At 45.7% G+C, this 18,999-nt stretch overlaps 1 protein-coding gene across 1 annotated transcript in view; it reads right to left on the reverse strand.

Annotated features, from left to right (window-relative positions):
• Window positions 1-15,942: 15,942 nt before the first annotated feature.
• LOC142740322 (uncharacterized) overlaps window positions 15,943-18,999 on the reverse strand; it is a 74,816-nt gene continuing 71,759 nt past the window's right edge. The window contains exon 8 of the mRNA XM_075849868.1: window positions 15,943-18,496. Within this exon, the coding sequence (XP_075705983.1) occupies window positions 17,928-18,496 (569 nt within the window). The 3' untranslated portion in view covers window positions 15,943-17,927. The remainder of the gene's footprint in view (window positions 18,497-18,999) is intronic.

The raw sequence follows: 18,999 nt of genomic DNA on the forward strand, positions 1-18,999 counted from the left end.
AGATATGGGGGTCTCTATCACTATTTGGGGGTCGGTATAATAGATATGGAGGTCTCTATCACTATTTGGGGTCAGTATAATAGATATGGGGGTCTCTATCACTATTTGGGGGTCAGTATAATAGATATGGGGGTCTCTATCACTATTTGGGGGTCAGTATAATAGATATGGGGGTCTCTATCACTATTTGGGGGTCAGTATAATAGATATGGAGGTCTCTATCACTATTTGGGGTCAGTATAATAGATATGGGGGTCTCTATCACTATTTAGGGGTCAGTATAATAGATATGGAGGTCTCTATCACTATTTGGGGGTCAGTATAATAGATATGGGGGTCTCTATCACTACTTGGGGGTCAGTATAATAGATATGGGGGCCTCTATCACTATTTGGGGGTCAGAATAATAGATATGGGGGTCTCTATCACTATTTGGAGGTCAGTATAATAGATATGGGGGTCTCTATCACTATTTGGGGGTCAGTATAATAGATATGGGGGTCTCTATCACTATTTGGGGGTCAGAATAATAGATATGGGGGTCTCTATCACTATTTGGAGGTCAGTATAATAGATATGGGGGTCTCTATCACTATTTGGAGGTCAGTATAATAGATATGGGGTCTCTATCACTATTTGGGGGTCAGTATAATAGATATGGGGGTCTCTATCACTATTTGGGGGTCAGTATAATAGATATGGGGGTCTCTATCACTATTTGGGGGTCAGTATAATAGATATGGCGTCTCTATCACTATTTGGGGGTCAGTATAATAGATATGGAGGTCTCTATCACTATTTGGGGGTCAGTATAATAGATATGGGGGTCTCTATCACTATTTGGGGGTCAGTATAATAGATATGGGGGTCTCTATCACTATTTGGAGGTCAGTATAATAGATATGGGGGTCTCTATCACTATTTGGGGGTCAGTATAATAGATATGGGGTCTCTATCACTATTTGGAGGTCAGTATAATAGATATGGGGGTCTCTATCACTATTTGGGGGTCAGTATAATAGATATGGGGGTCTCTATCACTATTTGGGGTCAGTATAATAGATATGGGGGTCTATATCACTATTTGGAGGTCAGTATAATAGATATGGGGGTCTCTATCACTATTTGGAGGTCAGTATAATAGATATGGGGTCTCTATCACTATTTGGGGGTCAGTATAATAGATACGGGGGTCTCTATCACTATTTGGGGGGTCAGTATAATAGATATGGGGGTCTCTATCACTATTTGGAGGTCAGTATAATAGATATGGGGGTCTCTATCACTATTTGGGGGTCAGTATAATAGATATGGGGGTCTCTATCACTATTTGGAGGTCAGTATAATAGATATGGGGGTCTCTATCACTATTTGGGGGTCAGTATAATAGATATGGGGGTCTCTATCACTATTTGGGGGTCAGTATAATAGATATGGGGGTCTCTATCACTATTTGGGGGTCAGTATAATAGATATGGAGGTCTCTATCACTATTTGGGGGTCAGTATAATAGATATGGGGTCTCTATCACTATTTTGGGGTCAGTATAATAGATATGGAGGACTCTATCACTATTTGGGGTCAGTATAATAGATATGGGGTCTCTATCACTATTTGGGGGTCAGTATAATAGATATGGGGGTCTCTATCACTATTTGGGGGTCAGTATAATAGATATGGGGGTCTCTATCACTATTTGGGGGTCAGTATAATAGATATGGAGGTCTCTATCACTATTTGGGGTCAGTATAATAGATATGGGGGTCTCTATCACTATTTGGAGGTCAGTATAATAGATATGGGGTCTCTATCACTATTTGGGGGTCAGTATAATAGATATGGGGGTCTCTGTCACTATTTGGGGGTCAGTATAATATATATGGGGGTCTCTATCACTATTTGGGGGTCAGTATAATAGATATGGGGTCTCTATCACTATTTGGGGGTCAGTATAATAGATATGGGGGTCTCTATCACTATTTGGGGTCAGTATAATAGATATGGGGGTCTCTATCACTATTTGGGGGTCAGTATAATAGATATGGGGGTCTCTATCACTATTTGGGGGTCAGTATAATAGATATGGGGGTCTCTATCACTATTTGGGGGTCAGTATAATAGATATGGGGGTCTCTATCACTATTTGGGGGTCAGTATAATAGATATGGGGGTCTCTATCACTATTTGGGGGTCAGTATAATAGATATGGGGGTCTTTATCACTATTTGGGGGTCAGTATAATAGATATGGGGGTCTCTATCACTATTTGGGGTCAGTATAATAGATATGGGGGTCTCTATCACTATTTGGGGGTCAGTATAATAGATATGGGGGTCTCTATCACTATTTGGGGGTCAGTATAATAGATATGGGGGTCTCTATCACTATTTGGGGTCAGTATAATAGATATGGGGGTCTCTATCACTATTTGGGGGTCAGTATAATAGATATGGGGGTCTCTATCACTATTTGGGGGTCAGTATAATAGATATGGGGTCTCTATCACTATTTGGGGGTCAGTATAATAGATATGGGGGTCTCTATCACTATTTGGGGGTCAGTATAATAGATATGGGGGTCTCTATCACTATTTGGGGGTCAGTATAATAGATATGGGGGTCTCCATCACTATTTGGGGGTCAGTATAATAGATATGGGGTCTCTATCACTATTTGGGGGTCAGTATAATAGATATGGGGGTCTCTATCACTATTTGGAGGTCAGTATAATAGATATGGGGGTCTCTATCACTATTTGGGGGTCAGTATAATAGATATGGGGGTCTCTATCACTATTTGGAGGTCAGTATAATAGATATGGGGGTCTCTATCACTATTTGGGGGTCAGTATAATAGATATGGGGGTCTCCGGGGGTCTCTATCACTATTTGGGGGTCAGTATAATAGATATGGGGGTCTCTATCACTATTTGGGGGTCAGTATAATAGATATGGGGGTCTCTATCACTATTTGGGGGTCAGTATAATAGATATGGGGGTCTCTATCACTATTTGGGGGTCGGTATAATAGATATGGAGGTCTCTATCACTATTTGGGGTCAGTATAATAGATATGGGGGTCTCTATCACTATTTGGGGGTCAGTATAATAGATATGGGGGTCTCTATCACTATTTGGGGGTCAGTATAATAGATATGGGGGTCTCTATCACTATTTGGGGGTCAGTATAATAGATATGGAGGTCTCTATCACTATTTGGGGTCAGTATAATAGATATGGGGGTCTCTATCACTATTTAGGGGTCAGTATAATAGATATGGAGGTCTCTATCACTATTTGGGGGTCAGTATAATAGATATGGGGGTCTCTATCACTATTTGGGGGTCAGTATAATAGATATGGGGGTCTCTATCACTATTTAGGGGTCAGTATAATAGATATGGAGGTCTCTATCACTATTTGGGGGTCAGTATAATAGATATGGGGGTCTCCATCACTATTTGGGGGTCAGTATAATAGATATGGGGGTCTCTATCACTATTTGGGGGTCAGTATAATAGATATGGGGGTCTCTATCACTATTTGGAGGTCAGTATAATAGATATGGGGGTCTCTATCACTATTTGGGGTCAGTATAATAGATATGGGGGTCTCTATCACTACTTGGGGGTCAGTATAATAGATATGGGGGCCTCTATCACTATTTGGGGGTCAGAATAATAGATATGGGGGTCTCTATCACTATTTGGAGGTCAGTATAATAGATATGGGGGTCTCTATCACTATTTGGGGGTCAGTATAATAGATATGGGGGTCTCTATCACTATTTGGGGGTCAGAATAATAGATATGGGGGTCTCTATCACTATTTGGAGGTCAGTATAATAGATATGGGGGTCTCTATCACTATTTGGAGGTCAGTATAATAGATATGGGGGTCTCTATCACTATTTGGGGGTCAGTATAATAGATATGGGGGTCTCTATCACTATTTGGGGGTCAGTATAATAGATATGGGGGCCTCTATCACTATTTGGGGTCAGTATAATAGATATGGGGTCTCTATCACTATTTGGAGGTCAGTATAATAGATATGGGGTCTCTATCACTATTTGGGGGTCAGTATAATAGATATGGGGGTCTCTATCACTATTTGGGGGTCAGTATAATAGATATGGGGGTCTCTATCACTATTTGGGGGTCAGTATAATAGATATGGCGTCTCTATCACTATTTGGGGTCAGTATAATAGATATGAGGTCTCTATCACTATTTGGGGGTCAGTATAATAGATATGGGGGTCTCTATCACTATTTGGGGGTCAGTATAATAGATATGGGGGTCTCTATCACTATTTGGAGGTCAGTATAATAGATATGGGGGTCTCTATCACTATTTGGGGGTCAGTATAATAGATATGGGGTCTCTATCACTATTTGGAGGTCAGTATAATAGATATGGGGTCTCTATCACTATTTGGGGGTCAGTATAATAGATATGGGGGTCTCTATCACTATTTGGGGTCAGTATAATAGATATGGGGTCTATATCACTATTTGGAGTTCAGTATAATAGATATGGGGGTCTCTATCACTATTTGGAGGTCAGTATAATAGATATGGGGGTCTCTATCACTATTTGGGGTCAGTATAATAGATACGGGGTCTCTATCACTATTTGGGGGGTCAGTATAATAGATATGGGGGTCTCTATCACTATTTGGAGGTCAGTATAATAGATATGGGGGTCTCTATCACTATTTGGGGGTCAGTATAATAGATATGGGGGTCTCTATCACTATTTGGAGGTCAGTATAATAGATATGGGGGTCTCTATCACTATTTGGGGGTCAGTATAATAGATATGGGGGTCTCTATCACTATTTGGGGGTCAGTATAATAGATATGGGGGTCTCTATCACTATTTGGGGGTCAGTATAATAGATATGGAGGTCTCTATCACTATTTGGGGTCAGTATAATAGATATGGGGTCTCTATCACTATTTGGGGGTCAGTATAATAGATATGGGGGTCTCTATCACTATTTGGGGGTCAGTATAATAGATATGGGGGTCTCTATCACTATTTGGGGGTCAGTATAATAGATATGGAGGTCTCTATCACTATTTGGGGTCAGTATAATAGATATGGGGGTCTCTATCACTATTTGGAGGTCAGTATAATAGATATGGGGGTCTCTATCACTATTTGGGGGTCAGTATAATAGATACGGGGTCTCTATCACTATTTGGGGGTCAGTATAATAGATATGGGTGTCTCTATCACTATTTGGGGGTCAGTATAATAGATATGGGGGTCTCTATCACTATTTGGGGGTCAGAATAATAGATATGGGGGTCTCTATCACTATTTGGAGGTCAGTATAATAGATATGGGGGTCTCTATCACTATTTGGAGGTCAGTATAATAGATATGGGGGTCTCTATCACTATTTGGGGTCAGTATAATAGATATGGGGTCTCTATCACTATTTGGGGGTCAGTATAATAGATATGGGGGTCTCTGTCACTATTTGGGGGTCAGTATAATATATATGGGGGTCTCTATCACTATTTGGGGGTCAGTATAATAGATATGGGTCTCTATCACTATTTGGGGGTCAGTATAATAGATATGGGGGTCTCTATCACTATTTGGGTCAGTATAATAGATATGGGGGTCTCTATCACTATTTGGGGGTCAGTATAATAGATATGGGGGTCTCTATCACTATTGGGGGTCAGTATAATAGATATGGGGGTCTCTATCACTATTTGGGGGTCAGTATAATAGATATGGGGGTCTCTATCACTATTTGGGGGTCAGTATAATAGATATGGGGTCTCTATCACTATTTGGGGGTCAGTATAATAGATATGGGGGTCTCTATCACTATTTGGGGGTCAGTATAATAGATATGGGGGTCTCTATCACTATTTGGGGGTCAGTATAATAGATATGGGGGTCTCTATCACTATTTGGGGGTCAGTATAATAGATATGGGGGTCTCTATCACTATTTGGGGGTCAGTATAATAGATATGGGGGTCTTTATCACTATTTGGGGGTCAGTATAATAGATATGGGGGTCTCTATCACTATTTGGGGTCAGTATAATAGATATGGGGGTCTCTATCACTATTTGGGGGTCAGTATAATAGATATGGGGGTCTCTATCACTATTTGGGGGTCAGTATAATAGATATGGGGTCTCTATCACTATTTGGGGGTCAGTATAATAGATATGGGGGTCTCTATCACTATTTGGGGTCAGTATAATAGATATGGGGGTCTCTATCACTATTTGGGGGTCAGTATAATAGATATGGGGGTCTCTATCACTATTTGGGGGTCAGTATAATAGATATGGGGGTCTCTATCACTATTTGGGGGTCAGTATAATAGATATGGGGGTCTCTATCACTATTTGGGGGTCAGTATAATAGATATGGGGTCTCTATCACTATTTGGGGTCAGTATAATAGATATGGGGGTCTCTATCACTATTTGGGGGTCAGTATAATAGATATGGGGGTCTATCACTATTTGGGGGTCAGTATAATAGATATGGGGTCTCTATCACTATTTGGAGGTCAGTATAATAGATACGGGGCCTCTATCACTATTTGGGGGTCAGTATAATAGATATGGGGGTCTCTATCACTATTTGGGGGTCAGTATAATAGATATGGGGTCTCTATCACTATTTGGGGGTCAGTATAATAGATATGGGGGTCTCTATCACTATTTGGAGGTCAGTATAATAGATATGGGGTCTCTATCACTATTTGGGGGTCAGTATAATAGATACGGGGGTCTCTATCACTATTTGGGGGTCAGTATAATAGATATGGTGGTCTCTATCACTATTTGGGGTCAGTATAATAGATATGGGGGTCTCTATCACTATTTGGGGGTCAGTATAATAGATATGGGGGTCTCTATCACTATTTGGGGGTCAGTATAATAGATATGGGGGTCTCTATCACTATTTGGGGGTCAGTATAATAGATATGGGGGTCTCTATCACTATTTGGGGTCAGTATAATAGATATGGGGGTCTCTATCACTATTTGGGGGTCAGTATAATAGATATGGGGGTCTCTATCACTATTTGGGTCAGTATAATAGATATGGGGGTCTCTATCACTATTTGGGGGTCAGTATAATAGATATGGGGGCCTCTATCACTATTTGGGGGTCAGAATAATAGATATGGGGGTCTCTATCACTATTTGGGGGTCAGTATAATAGATATGGGGGTCTCTATCACTATTTGGGGGTCAGTATAATAGATATGGGGTCTCTATCACTATTTGGGGGTCAGTATAATAGATATGGGGGCCTCTATCACTATTTGGGGGTCAGTAAAATAGATATGGGGTCTCTATCACTATTTGGGGGTCAGTATAATAGATATGGGGGTCTCTATCACTATTTGGAGGTCAGTATAATAGATATGGGGGTCTCTATCACTATTTGGAGGTCAGTATAATAGATATGGGGGTCTCTATCACTATTTGGGGTCAGTATAATAGATATGGGGGTCTCTATCACTATTTGGGGGTCAGTATAATAGATATGGGGGTCTCTATCACTATTTGGCGGTCAGTATAATAGATATGGGGGTCTCTATCACTATTTTGAGGTCAGTATAATAGATATGGGGGTCTCTATCACTATTTGGGGGTCAGTATAATAGATATGGGGGTCTCTATCACTATTTGGAGGTCAGTATAATAGATATGGGGGTCTCTATCACTATTTGGGGTCAGTATAATAGATATGGGGTCTCTATCACTATTTGGGGGTCAGTATAATAGATATGGGGGTCTCTATCACTATTTGGGGGTCAGAATAATAGATACGGGGGTCTCTATCACTATTTGGGGGTCAGTATAATAGATATGGGGGTCTCTATCACTATTTGGGGGTCAGTATAATAGATATGGGGGTCTCTATCACTATTTGGGGGTCAGTATAATAGATATGGGGGTCTCTATCACTATTTGGGGGTCAGTATAATAGATATGGGGGTCTCTATCACTATTTGGGGGTCAGTATAATAGATATGGGGGTCTCTATCACTATTTGGAGGTGAGTATAATAGATATGGGGGTCTCTATCACTATTTGGAGGTCAGTATAATAGATATGGGGTCTCTATCACTATTTGGGGGTCAGTATAATAGATATGGGGGTCTCTATCACTATTTGGCGGTCAGTATAATAGATACGGGGGTCTCTATCACTATTTGGGGTCAGTATAATAGATATGGAGGTCTCTATCACTATTTGGGGGTCAGTATAATAGATATGGAGGCCTCTATCACTATTTGGGGTCAGTATAATAGATATGGGGGTCTCTATCACTATTTGGGGGTCAGTATAATAGATATGGGGTCTCTATCACTATTTGGGGGTCAGTATAATAGATATGGGGGTCTCTATCACTATTTGGGGGTCAGTATAATAGATATGGAGGTCTCTATCACTATTTGGGGTCAGTATAATAGATATGGGGTCTCTATCACTATTTGGGGTCAGTATAATAGATATGGGGTCTCTATCACTATTTGGGGTCAGTATAATAGATATGGGGTCTCTATCACTATTTGGGGTCAGTATAATAGATATGGGGGTCTCTATCACTATTTGGGGGTCAGTATAATAGATATGGAGGTCTCTATCACTATTTGGGGGTCAGTATAATAGATATGGGGGTCTCTATCACTATTTGGGGTCAGTATAATAGATATGGGGGTCTCTATCACTATTTGGGGGTCAGTATAATAGATACGGGGGTCTCTATCACTATTTGGGGGTCAGTATAATAGATATGGGGTCTCTATCACTATTTGGGGGTCAGTATAATAGATATGGGGGTCTCTATCACTATTTGGGGGTCAGTATAATAGATATGGAGGTCTCTATCACTATTTGGGGGTCAGTATAATAGATATGGGGGTCTCTATCACTATTTGGGGGTCAGTATAATAGATATGGGGGTCTCTATCACTATTTGGGGGTCAGTATAATATATATGGGGGTCTCTATCACTATTTGGGGGTCAGTATAATAGATATGGGGTCTCTATCACTATTTGGGGGTCAGTATAATAGATATGGGGGTCTCTATCACTATTTGGGGTCAGTATAATAGATATGGGGGTCTCCGGGGGTCTCTATCACTATTTGGGGTCAGTATAATAGATACGGGGTCTATATCACTATTTGGTGGGTCAGTATAATAGATATGGGGGTCTCCGGGGGTCTCTATCACTATTTGGGGTCAGTATAATAGATATGGGGGTCTCCGGGGGTCTCTATCACTATTTGGGGGTCAGTATAATAGATACGGGGGTCTATATCACTATTTGGGGGTCAGTATAATAGATATGGGGGTCTCTATCACTATTTGGGGGTCAGTATAAGGAGAGGTGCGCTTTTTCCCAGTAATGCCTTGCGGCCGGAAGAGCCCGGGACTGGACCACTTGTGTCCCTGCAGGGGGTGGAGCGTACCATATTTCGTACAGTTATGTTTGCATAACATATAACATATAAGAATGTTTGAGCCCCGGACTCACCTCCTCTCCCTCATCCCGGCTTCTCCGCGCTCTGTCATGCCAGCCGTGACCACTGAGTGTCGCTGTGCTCCCGGACCACCGGTGACGTCACTGTCGCTCTATTTCTATTGGCCAGCCTCGGAACACATGTTCTTAGGTTTACCGCCAGGGGGCGATGATTGACAGCGCTAGTGACGTCTGACTTGCTGTTTAGTTTGACGTCACTGAGGATCTTATAACCTGGTGTGCGGGCGTCAGACGTAATAAGAAGTCCCCCTTGCCCCTCCTTTCACTGTTTTTTCTGCGCACATTATTGGTTTAACCCCTGAATGACCAAACTTGTTATAGTGACGTCAGCATGACGTATAGTGACATGGGTGGAGAGTTACGGCGTCATGTGTTGCACGAAATGAGTCGTTTAGTTTCTCGTACGTCTATATCCGGGTCTTCTGCGCATATTTCTAGAAATGTTGTTTTTCCTTATCCGGTGATCGCCATAAGAAGTTCTTGCGTGTAGCATTTAGGTCGTTGCGGTTTCGGGATGTGAAATGTTAATGGTCATGTGACCTGCCACTCATAAACGTATAATTTCGACAAAGAACATTTATGTCTAACCCAGAGACCCCCAATAATCCAGACCCCGAGACCCCCAATAATCCAGACGAGACCCCCAATAATCCAGACCCCGAGACCCCCAATAATCCAGATCCCGAGACCCCCAATAATCCAGATCCCGAGACCCCCAATAATCCAGACCCCGAGACCCCCAATAATCCAGACCCCGAGACCCCCAATAATCCAGACCCCGAGACCCCCAATAATCCAGATCCCGAGACCCCCAATAATCCAGACCACGAGACCCCCAATAATCCAGATCCCGAGACCCCCAATAATCCAGACCACGAGACCCCCAATAATCCAGATCCCGAGACCCCCAATAATCCAGACCACGAGACCCCCAATAATCCAGACCCGAGACCCCCAATAATCCAGATCCCGAGACCCCCAATAATCCAGACCACGAGACCCCCAATAATCCAGACCACGAGACCCCCCAATAATCCAGATGAGACCCCAATAATCCAGTCCCCGAGACCCCCCATAATCCAGGCCCCGAGACCCCCCAATAATCCAGACCCAGAGACCCCAATAATCCAGACCCAGAGACCCCCAATAATCCAGATCCCGAGACCCCCAGTGATCCAGGCCCCGAGACCCCCAATAATCCAGACCCTGAGACCCCCAATAATCCAGATGAGACCCCTATCTCTCATTCCTGTCAGTAGTGTCTGTGGCCTCGTCACCGCCAGGTCGCGTTGTTGCATCGTTCATGTCGGCCGCGGTCAGAGAGATCGGCCTGTGACCATGTGTACAGGAGGCTACAACGTCTTGCCACGTATTCACACCGCGCGTCACCTCCAGGTTTTACTCTGTAACATTCCAGGAATTGGATTTTTAGCTTTTTGACAAAGTGCAGAAAATCCCTGTAAAGTGTCAAGAACTAAAACTGAAATAAGTATTCACCCCCCCCCCCATAACTGGAACACCTGGAACAAGCCTAAGTATTCCCCCCCCCCTATAACTGCTGTGACACCTGGGACAAGCCTAAGTATTCACCCCCCCCCCCCCTATAACTGTGACACATGGGACAAGCCTAAGTTATTCACCCCCATAACTGTAACACATGGGACAAGCCTAAGTATTCACCCCCCATAACTGTAACACCTGGAACAAGCCTAAGTATTCACCCCCCCATAACTGTAACACCTGGAACAAGCCTAAGTATTCACCCCCCTGCCCCCCATAACTGTAACACCTGGAACAAGCCTAAGTATTCACCCCCCATAACTGTAACACATGGGACAAGCCTAAGTATTCACCCCCCATAACTGTAACACCTGGAACAAGCCTAAGTATTCACCCCCCATAACTGTAACACCTGGAACAAGCCTAAGTATTCACCCCCCCATAACTGTAACACCTGGAACAAGCCTAAGTATTCACCCCCCCATAACTGTAACACATGGGACAAGCCTAAGTATTCACCCCCCATAACTGTAACACCTGGAACAAGCCTAAGTATTCACCCCCCCATAACTGTAACACCTGGAACAAGCCTAAGTATTCACCCCCCCATAACTGTAACACATGGGACAAGCCTAAGTATTCACCCCCATAACTGTAACACATGGGACAAGCCTAAGTATTCACCCCCCATAACTGTAACACATGGACAAGCCTAAGTATTCACCCCCCATAACTGTAACACATGGGACAAGCTTAAGTATTCACCCCCCATAACTGTAACACCTGGAACAAGCCTAAGTATTCACCCCCCATAACTGTAACACCTGGAACAAGCCTAGTATTCACCCCCCATAACTGTAACAAGGCTAATTATTTACCCCCCATAACTGTGACACCAAAGGGAGACCAACATGTGGGTGTGATGCTCAGGGTGCACATACTTTTGATCATGCTGTGTATGTGTGATGACCTCCAGGGGGTCTGCAGTGCATATATACAGGCCCTGCAGCCCCCGCTCACGGTTATGTGACAACCACCTTCAGGAAACACTTAAAGTGGAGCTCCGTAATATGAGCTGGAGGGGAGATTATATCAGGAGTCAGACAGGTGACAACCAAAAACCAGAACAGACCCTGAATCTTACACGGGGTACTCGGTGGTTACATCCCTCTACACGTGTCAGTCTTCACTAGTTCTGGCATTCTATACATGAACGGGAAGCTCAGGATGAGCAGAGCTATACCCCCCCCCCCCCCCCATAGTGAAGTACTGCAGATCATGGCATTGTGGGAGTCGACAGTGACTATAAATTGTATGAATCCATGATACACGTGGTTATCGTCAGTGACTGCGCTGCATCTGTGGCGGCTCCTGGGGAATCTTTATATCCTTCCCTGAACAACAGATACAAAGTCTCAGCTGGAGGTAAAACTAAACTGGCGGAAGCTGGAAAAGAGGAGATGACGGCAACCGGAGAGAAAAGGAAGACCAGAAAGGAGATGATCAGAGAGAAGATGACCACGACCATAGAGATGACAATCCAATCAGAGAGAAAAGGATGACCAGAAAGGAGATGATCGGAGAGATGACCATGACCATAGAGATGACAATAAGAGAAAAGGAAGACCAGAAAGGAGATGATCGGAGAGAAGATGACCACGACCATAGAGATGACGATCAGAGAGAAAAGGAAGACCAGAAAGGAGATGATCGGAGAGGAAATGACCATGACCAGAGAGATAACGATCAGAGAGAAAAGGATGAGCAGAAAGGAGATGATCGGAGAGAAGATGACCACGACCATAGAGATGACAATCAGAGAGAAAAGGATGACCAGAAAGGAGATGATCAGAGAGAAGATGACCACGACCATAGAGATGACGATCAGAGAGAAAAGGAAGACCAGAAAGGAGATGATCGGAGAGGAAATGACCACGACCATAGAGATGACGATCAGAGAGAAAATGATGACCAGAAAGGAGATGATCGGAGAGAAGATGACCACGACCATAGAGATGACAATCAGAGAGAAAAGGATGACCAGAAAGAGATGATCGGAGAGGAAATGACCACGACCATAGAGATGACGATCAGAGAGAAAAGGATGAGCAGAAAGGAGATGATCGGAGAGAAGATGACCACGACCATAGAGATGACATCCAATCAGAGAGAAAAGGATGACCAGAAAGGAGATGATCGGAGAGATGACCATGACCATAGAGATGACAATAAGAGAAAAGGAAGACCAGAAAGGAGATGATCGGAGAGAAGATGACCACGACCATAGAGCTGACGATCAGAGAGAAAAGGAAGACCAGAAAGGAGATGATCGGAGAGGAAATGACCATGACCAGAGAGATAACGATCAGAGAGAAAAGGATGAGCAGAAAGGAGATGATCGGAGAGAAGATGACCACGACCATAGAGATGACAATCAGAGAGAAAAGATGACCAGAAAGGAGATGATCAGAGAGAAGATGACCACGACCATAGAGATGACGATCAGAGAGAAAAGGAAGACCAGAAAGGAGATGATCGGAGAGGAAATGACCACGACCATAGAGATGACGATCAGAGAGAAAATGATGACCAGAAAGGAGATGATCGGAGGAAGATGACCACGACCATAGAGATGACAATCAGAGAGAAAAGGATGACCAGAAAAGAGATGATCGGAGAGGAAATGACCACGACCATAGAGATGACGATCAGAGAGAAAAGGATGAGCAGAAAGGAGATGATCGGAGAGAAGATGACCACGACCATAGAGATGACAATCCAATCAGAGAGAAAAGGAAGACCAGAAAGGAGATGATCGGAGAGGAAATGACCATGACCAGAGAGATAACGATCAGAGAGAAAAGGATGAGCAGAAAGGAGATGATCGGAGAGAAGATGACCACGACCATAGAGATGACGATCAGAGAGAAAAGGATGACCAGAAAGGAGATGATCGGAGAGAAGATGACCACAACCATAGAGATGACGATCAGAGAGAAAAGGATGAGCAGAAAGGAGATGATCGGAGAGATGACCACGACCATAGAGATGACGATCAGAGAGAAAAGGAAGAGCAAAAAGGAGATGATCGGAGAGAAGATAACCATGACCAGAGAGATGACGATCAGAGAGAAAAGGATGAGCAGAAAGATGATCGGAGAGGAAATGACCACGACCATAGAGATGACGATCAGAGAGAAAAGGATGACCAAAAAGGAGATGATCGGAGAGAGGATGACCACGACCATAGAGATGACAATAAGAGAAAAGGATGAACAGAAAGGAGATGATGGACAGATGACCACGACCATAGAGATGACGATCAGAGAGAAAAGGATGAGCAGAAAGGAGATGATCGGAGAGATGACCATGACCATAGAGATGACAATCAGAGAGAAAAGGATGACCAGAAAGGAGATGATCGGAGAGAAGATGACCACGACCATAGAGATGACAATAAGAGAAAAGGAAGACCAGAAAGGAGATGATCGGAGAGAAGACAATCACAGGACGACGACCAGAGAGGACGGTGACCAGGAAGTAGAGATGACCCAAGAGATGACTCGAGAGGAGATGATAACGAACAGAGTAGAGGACGATGATCGGAGATGAGGATGATGAGAGTGACTGGTGACTGGCGACATGGTCATAGAGATGATGACCGGTGGCATGATCCAGGAGATAATGATCATGGAGGACAATGATTGGAGAGGAGATGAGGACTGTCAAGATGATCATAGAGCAGACAATGATCGACGGAATGAGTGTAGAGACCATAAGTGTGAGGATCGGAACATAGATGATCGGCGGAATGACAGGAGATGACGACCGGTGGGACGATAGATGATCTGTGGGATAACAGGAGAGGATGATCAATGGGACGACAGGAGAGGATGATCGGTGGGACGACAGGAGAGGATGATCGGTGGGACGACAGGAGAGGATGATCGGTGGGACGACAGGAGAGGATGATCGGTGGGACGACAGGAGAGGATGATCGGTGGGACGACAGGAGAGGATGATCGGTGGGACGACAGGAGAGGATGATCGGTGGGACGACAGGAGAGGATGATCGGTGGGACGACAGGAGAGGATGATCGGTGGGACGACAGGAGAGGATGATCGGTGGGATGACAGGAGAGGATGATCGGTGGGATAGATGATCTGTGGGATAACAGGAGAGGATGATCGGTGCGATGACAGGAGAGGATGATCGATGCGATGACAGGAGAGGATGATCGGTGGGATGACAGGAGAGGATGATCGGTGGGATGACAGGAGAGGATGATCGGTGGGATGACAGGAGAGGATGATCGGTGGGATAGATGATCTGTGGGATAACAGGAGAGGATGATCGGTGCGATGACAGGAGAGGATGATCGATGCGATGACAGGAGAGGATGATCGGTGGGATGACAGGAGAGGATGATCGGTGGGATGACAGGAGAGGATGATCGGTGGGATGACAGGAGAGGATGATCGGTGGGATGACAGGAGAGGATGATCGGTGGGATAGATGATCTGTGGGATAACAGGAGAGGATGATCGGTGCGATGACAGGAGAGGATGATCGATGCGATGACAGGAGAGGATGATCGGTGGGATGACAGGAGAGGATGATCGGTGGGATGACAGGAGAGGATGATCGGTGGGATGACAGGAGAGGATGATCGGTGGGATGACAGGAGAGGATGATCGGTGGGATGATAGAAGATGATCGGTGGGATGATAGAAGATGATCGGTGGGATGACAGGTGATGATCGGTGGCACGATCGATGATGATCGGTGGGACGATCGATGATGATGATCGGTGGGACGACAGGTGAGGACTGGGGCCGGTCCCGTGTTCTTTACCACCATCTTTCTGCCAAACAAAATAAAGACCCAGAACTCCACATTTCAAGACAAATTCAATAAATTTACAAACAAATCACAAACTGAACACAAAAGACGTCGGATACATCAGATTTACATTGTTAAAATTAAGTTCTGTAAAATGAGGCAGACATGAGGTGTCGGGGGCCCTCCCAGGAGAGCGGGTGTCCTTACAGAAGAGCCGGTGTAGGTGGCCCTACCAGGAGAGCGGGTGTCGGGGGCCGCCCAGGAGAGCTGGTGTCGGGGGCCCTCCCAGGAGAGCGGGTGTCGGGGGCCCTCCCAGGAGAGCGGGTGTCGTGGGCCATCCCAGGAGAGCGGGTGTCGGGGGCCCTACCAGGAGAGCGGGTGTCGGGGGCCCTCCCAGGAGAGCGGGTGTCGGGGGCCCTCCCAGGAGAGCGGGTGTCGGGGGCCCTCCTCAGACTACAGATGTTTGTATTCAGGGGCTGCATTCTGCATCTGCAGCGCTGCGCAGGGCCCCACCTTAGAGCCGAGGCTTCCACTTGCCGCTTCCTTCCGCCACGCACCCGTGCTCGGTCCCGTACACTCTCATTTTGGAGCAGAGCCGTTCCCGCGCACGCGTCTCCTCTGGGGTCCGGTTCTGGCAAACATATCAATTCTTAATGGACCAATAAGTTGAGGCCGGATTATTATAAAAGAACGTCTACAAGTCCTGAGCCTCCGATGCGGCAAAGAAACGGCTCCGCGCGGAAAATGTCAAGACCGGGATCGGGACCCGCCAGGAAAACTTTCTCCAAAGAATCTGTTCCAGAGGGTTCTCGGCCTCGTTCACATCTGCGTCAGCGGAAACCACAGCTTCACGTCTGCGTTATCATTGATCTCAGGGGTGACGCCTCCGTGACGGGGCCCTGATGCAGATGTGAACGAGGCCTTATCCTGACCGGGTCCGTCTTACAAAATATACACCTCTTGCATGGAGCCATATCATAGAGGACTGAACACAGGACTGATCTGGAGTTATTTCTTATACTCCAGTCACATCCAGAGCTGCAGTCACAATTCTACTCTTCAATCATATCTTATACTCCGGCTACCTTCAGAGCTGCGCTCACAGTTCGGATAGCTTCCACCTGGAATCCATCATGACCGGACGGACATTCCTCTCATATTTTAGCTGCATGATTCCGGTGTTCTTTTTCACCCTGCCTCAGATTCGGGACCTGGAGTAAACTCCACATCTCACAGACACTGAAGCAGCAGCAAAGCTCAGCCGTGAAACGTGAGATCCAGAAGATTCAGAGTTAACAGCAAAACATGAGAATGGCGACTGCAGCTCTGAATGTGACTAGAGTAGAACATAGGATATACCTGTAGTGCATGGACCACGTAGAGAGTGTTGTGGACCGGTATTGTACTCTGTGCTGTATGGCGCCTCCGTGAGGCACGGTAATGAAGTACAGCTTCAGGCTCGGGATCCTTAGAGGATCTTTTATCCTGTGACCCGATTATGAGATCGGAGCGAGACGGTCAGCTGTGAACCAATCAGGACAGGGGTGATTGATTCCAAGCAGAAACGCAGCTCCGGATGTGACTAGAATACGAGACCGTGAATCTGAAGGCAGCTCTTGAGGTGACTAGAGTATAAAAACATGATGTAACTGAATGCAGGTTTGGATGTGACTATAACCAGCAGATGAAGTAAACATTAATTGCTGGCAGCTGCCCATCCCCCATTAGCAGCGGACCCCTCCAGGGACCCTAATCGCATCCCACCTCATCTGCCCCCAGTTGTAGCCCCCTGCCCGACCTCAGACTCAAGGCTCCGGTGACATTTGGCAAGTGATTGGGATCACCGTGTATTGCCCCTCCCAGACAGACAGTCCCAGTGGGGGGCTTGGGTATTGGGGGGTTAGGGCCTAACATGATGGGGGAACAGCACCAATGCAGATAATCAAAGTCTCCAATCATGTGCAAACCGGAACCCAGACGGCATCGGGCAGCGCGGCAGCCATGGCTCTGAGCAGCCGGTGGAGCTCCTTCCGACGTCAGCCCTGCGTGTACTGGAGGACGTCGGCGTGGACCTTCTGGTGCTTGATCAGCTCAGACCTCCAGCGGTAGCTCTTGCCGCACTCGCTGCAGGGGTAGGGCCGCTCCCCGGTGTGGGTCTTCACATGGGTGGTGAGGTGCTGCCGCTGTACAAAGCACTTGCCGCACTGCTTACACTTGTAGGGCCGCTCCCCCGTGTGGATGCGTTTGTGGATGAGTAAGGCCGTGCGGCGGCGGAATATTTTGCCGCATTCGTTACACAGGTTCGGTTTGTCGCCGCCCTGGTGGCTTCTCTGATGCTTCAACAAATCTGAGTTTCGTGCAAAACGTTTCTCGCACTGGTCGCATGGGAAGAGCTTCTCCCGCGGCGGCCGCTGCTGCTCCAGGAAGTGCAGGCTCGGCCGGAAGCCCCGGAGAACGTCGCTGGAGGTGTGCGGCTCGTCAACAGGGAAGATGGGATCGGCCCCCAGGGGGGGGACGTGGTCCTTACAGTCAGACGACATCTCCCGATCCTCAGGATTCTTCTCCGGAGTCGTCTCCTTCCCGTTCTTATTGATCCAGACCTCGCCTGATTGGAGGAAAAAACAAGAAGTCAGGGGGGTAAAAATCCCCTCATATAATAATCCGATGCGGAAATTTACAGATTATAATCTCCCCCATATCTCTGCTTACAACCAGTTACTCTAGTCACATCCAGAGCTGCAGTCACAACTCTACTGACTACCTAGAGACACGGGTCGCTGGTACAGTGTCTATATAGAGCGTGCTCTGCTGTGCTGCACTCTGGGAGATGTAGTGTTCCTTTATGGGGTCATGTTGGGAGTTGCTAGTGTGATCAGAGCATGTTTGGAGTTGTAGTTCCATTAAGAAAACAGAACCCACCTCTCTCCCCATCTACTTACTGCTCTCCCGGAATAGAAAGTATCAGGGTGCAGAGAATAATAGGACAGCAGCGAAGCTGTAAGCGGAATGTTTTATTACAGTGCTAAACGCAGCTTTGGATGTGACTGGAGTATAAGACATAGAGGTCAGTACCAGAGCAGTATTTATAGAGACTTGTCCACACGGAAA

This window comes from Rhinoderma darwinii, chromosome 2 (assembly GCF_050947455.1).
Source record: "Rhinoderma darwinii isolate aRhiDar2 chromosome 2, aRhiDar2.hap1, whole genome shotgun sequence".
Lineage (NCBI taxonomy): Eukaryota > Metazoa > Chordata > Amphibia > Anura > Rhinodermatidae > Rhinoderma > Rhinoderma darwinii.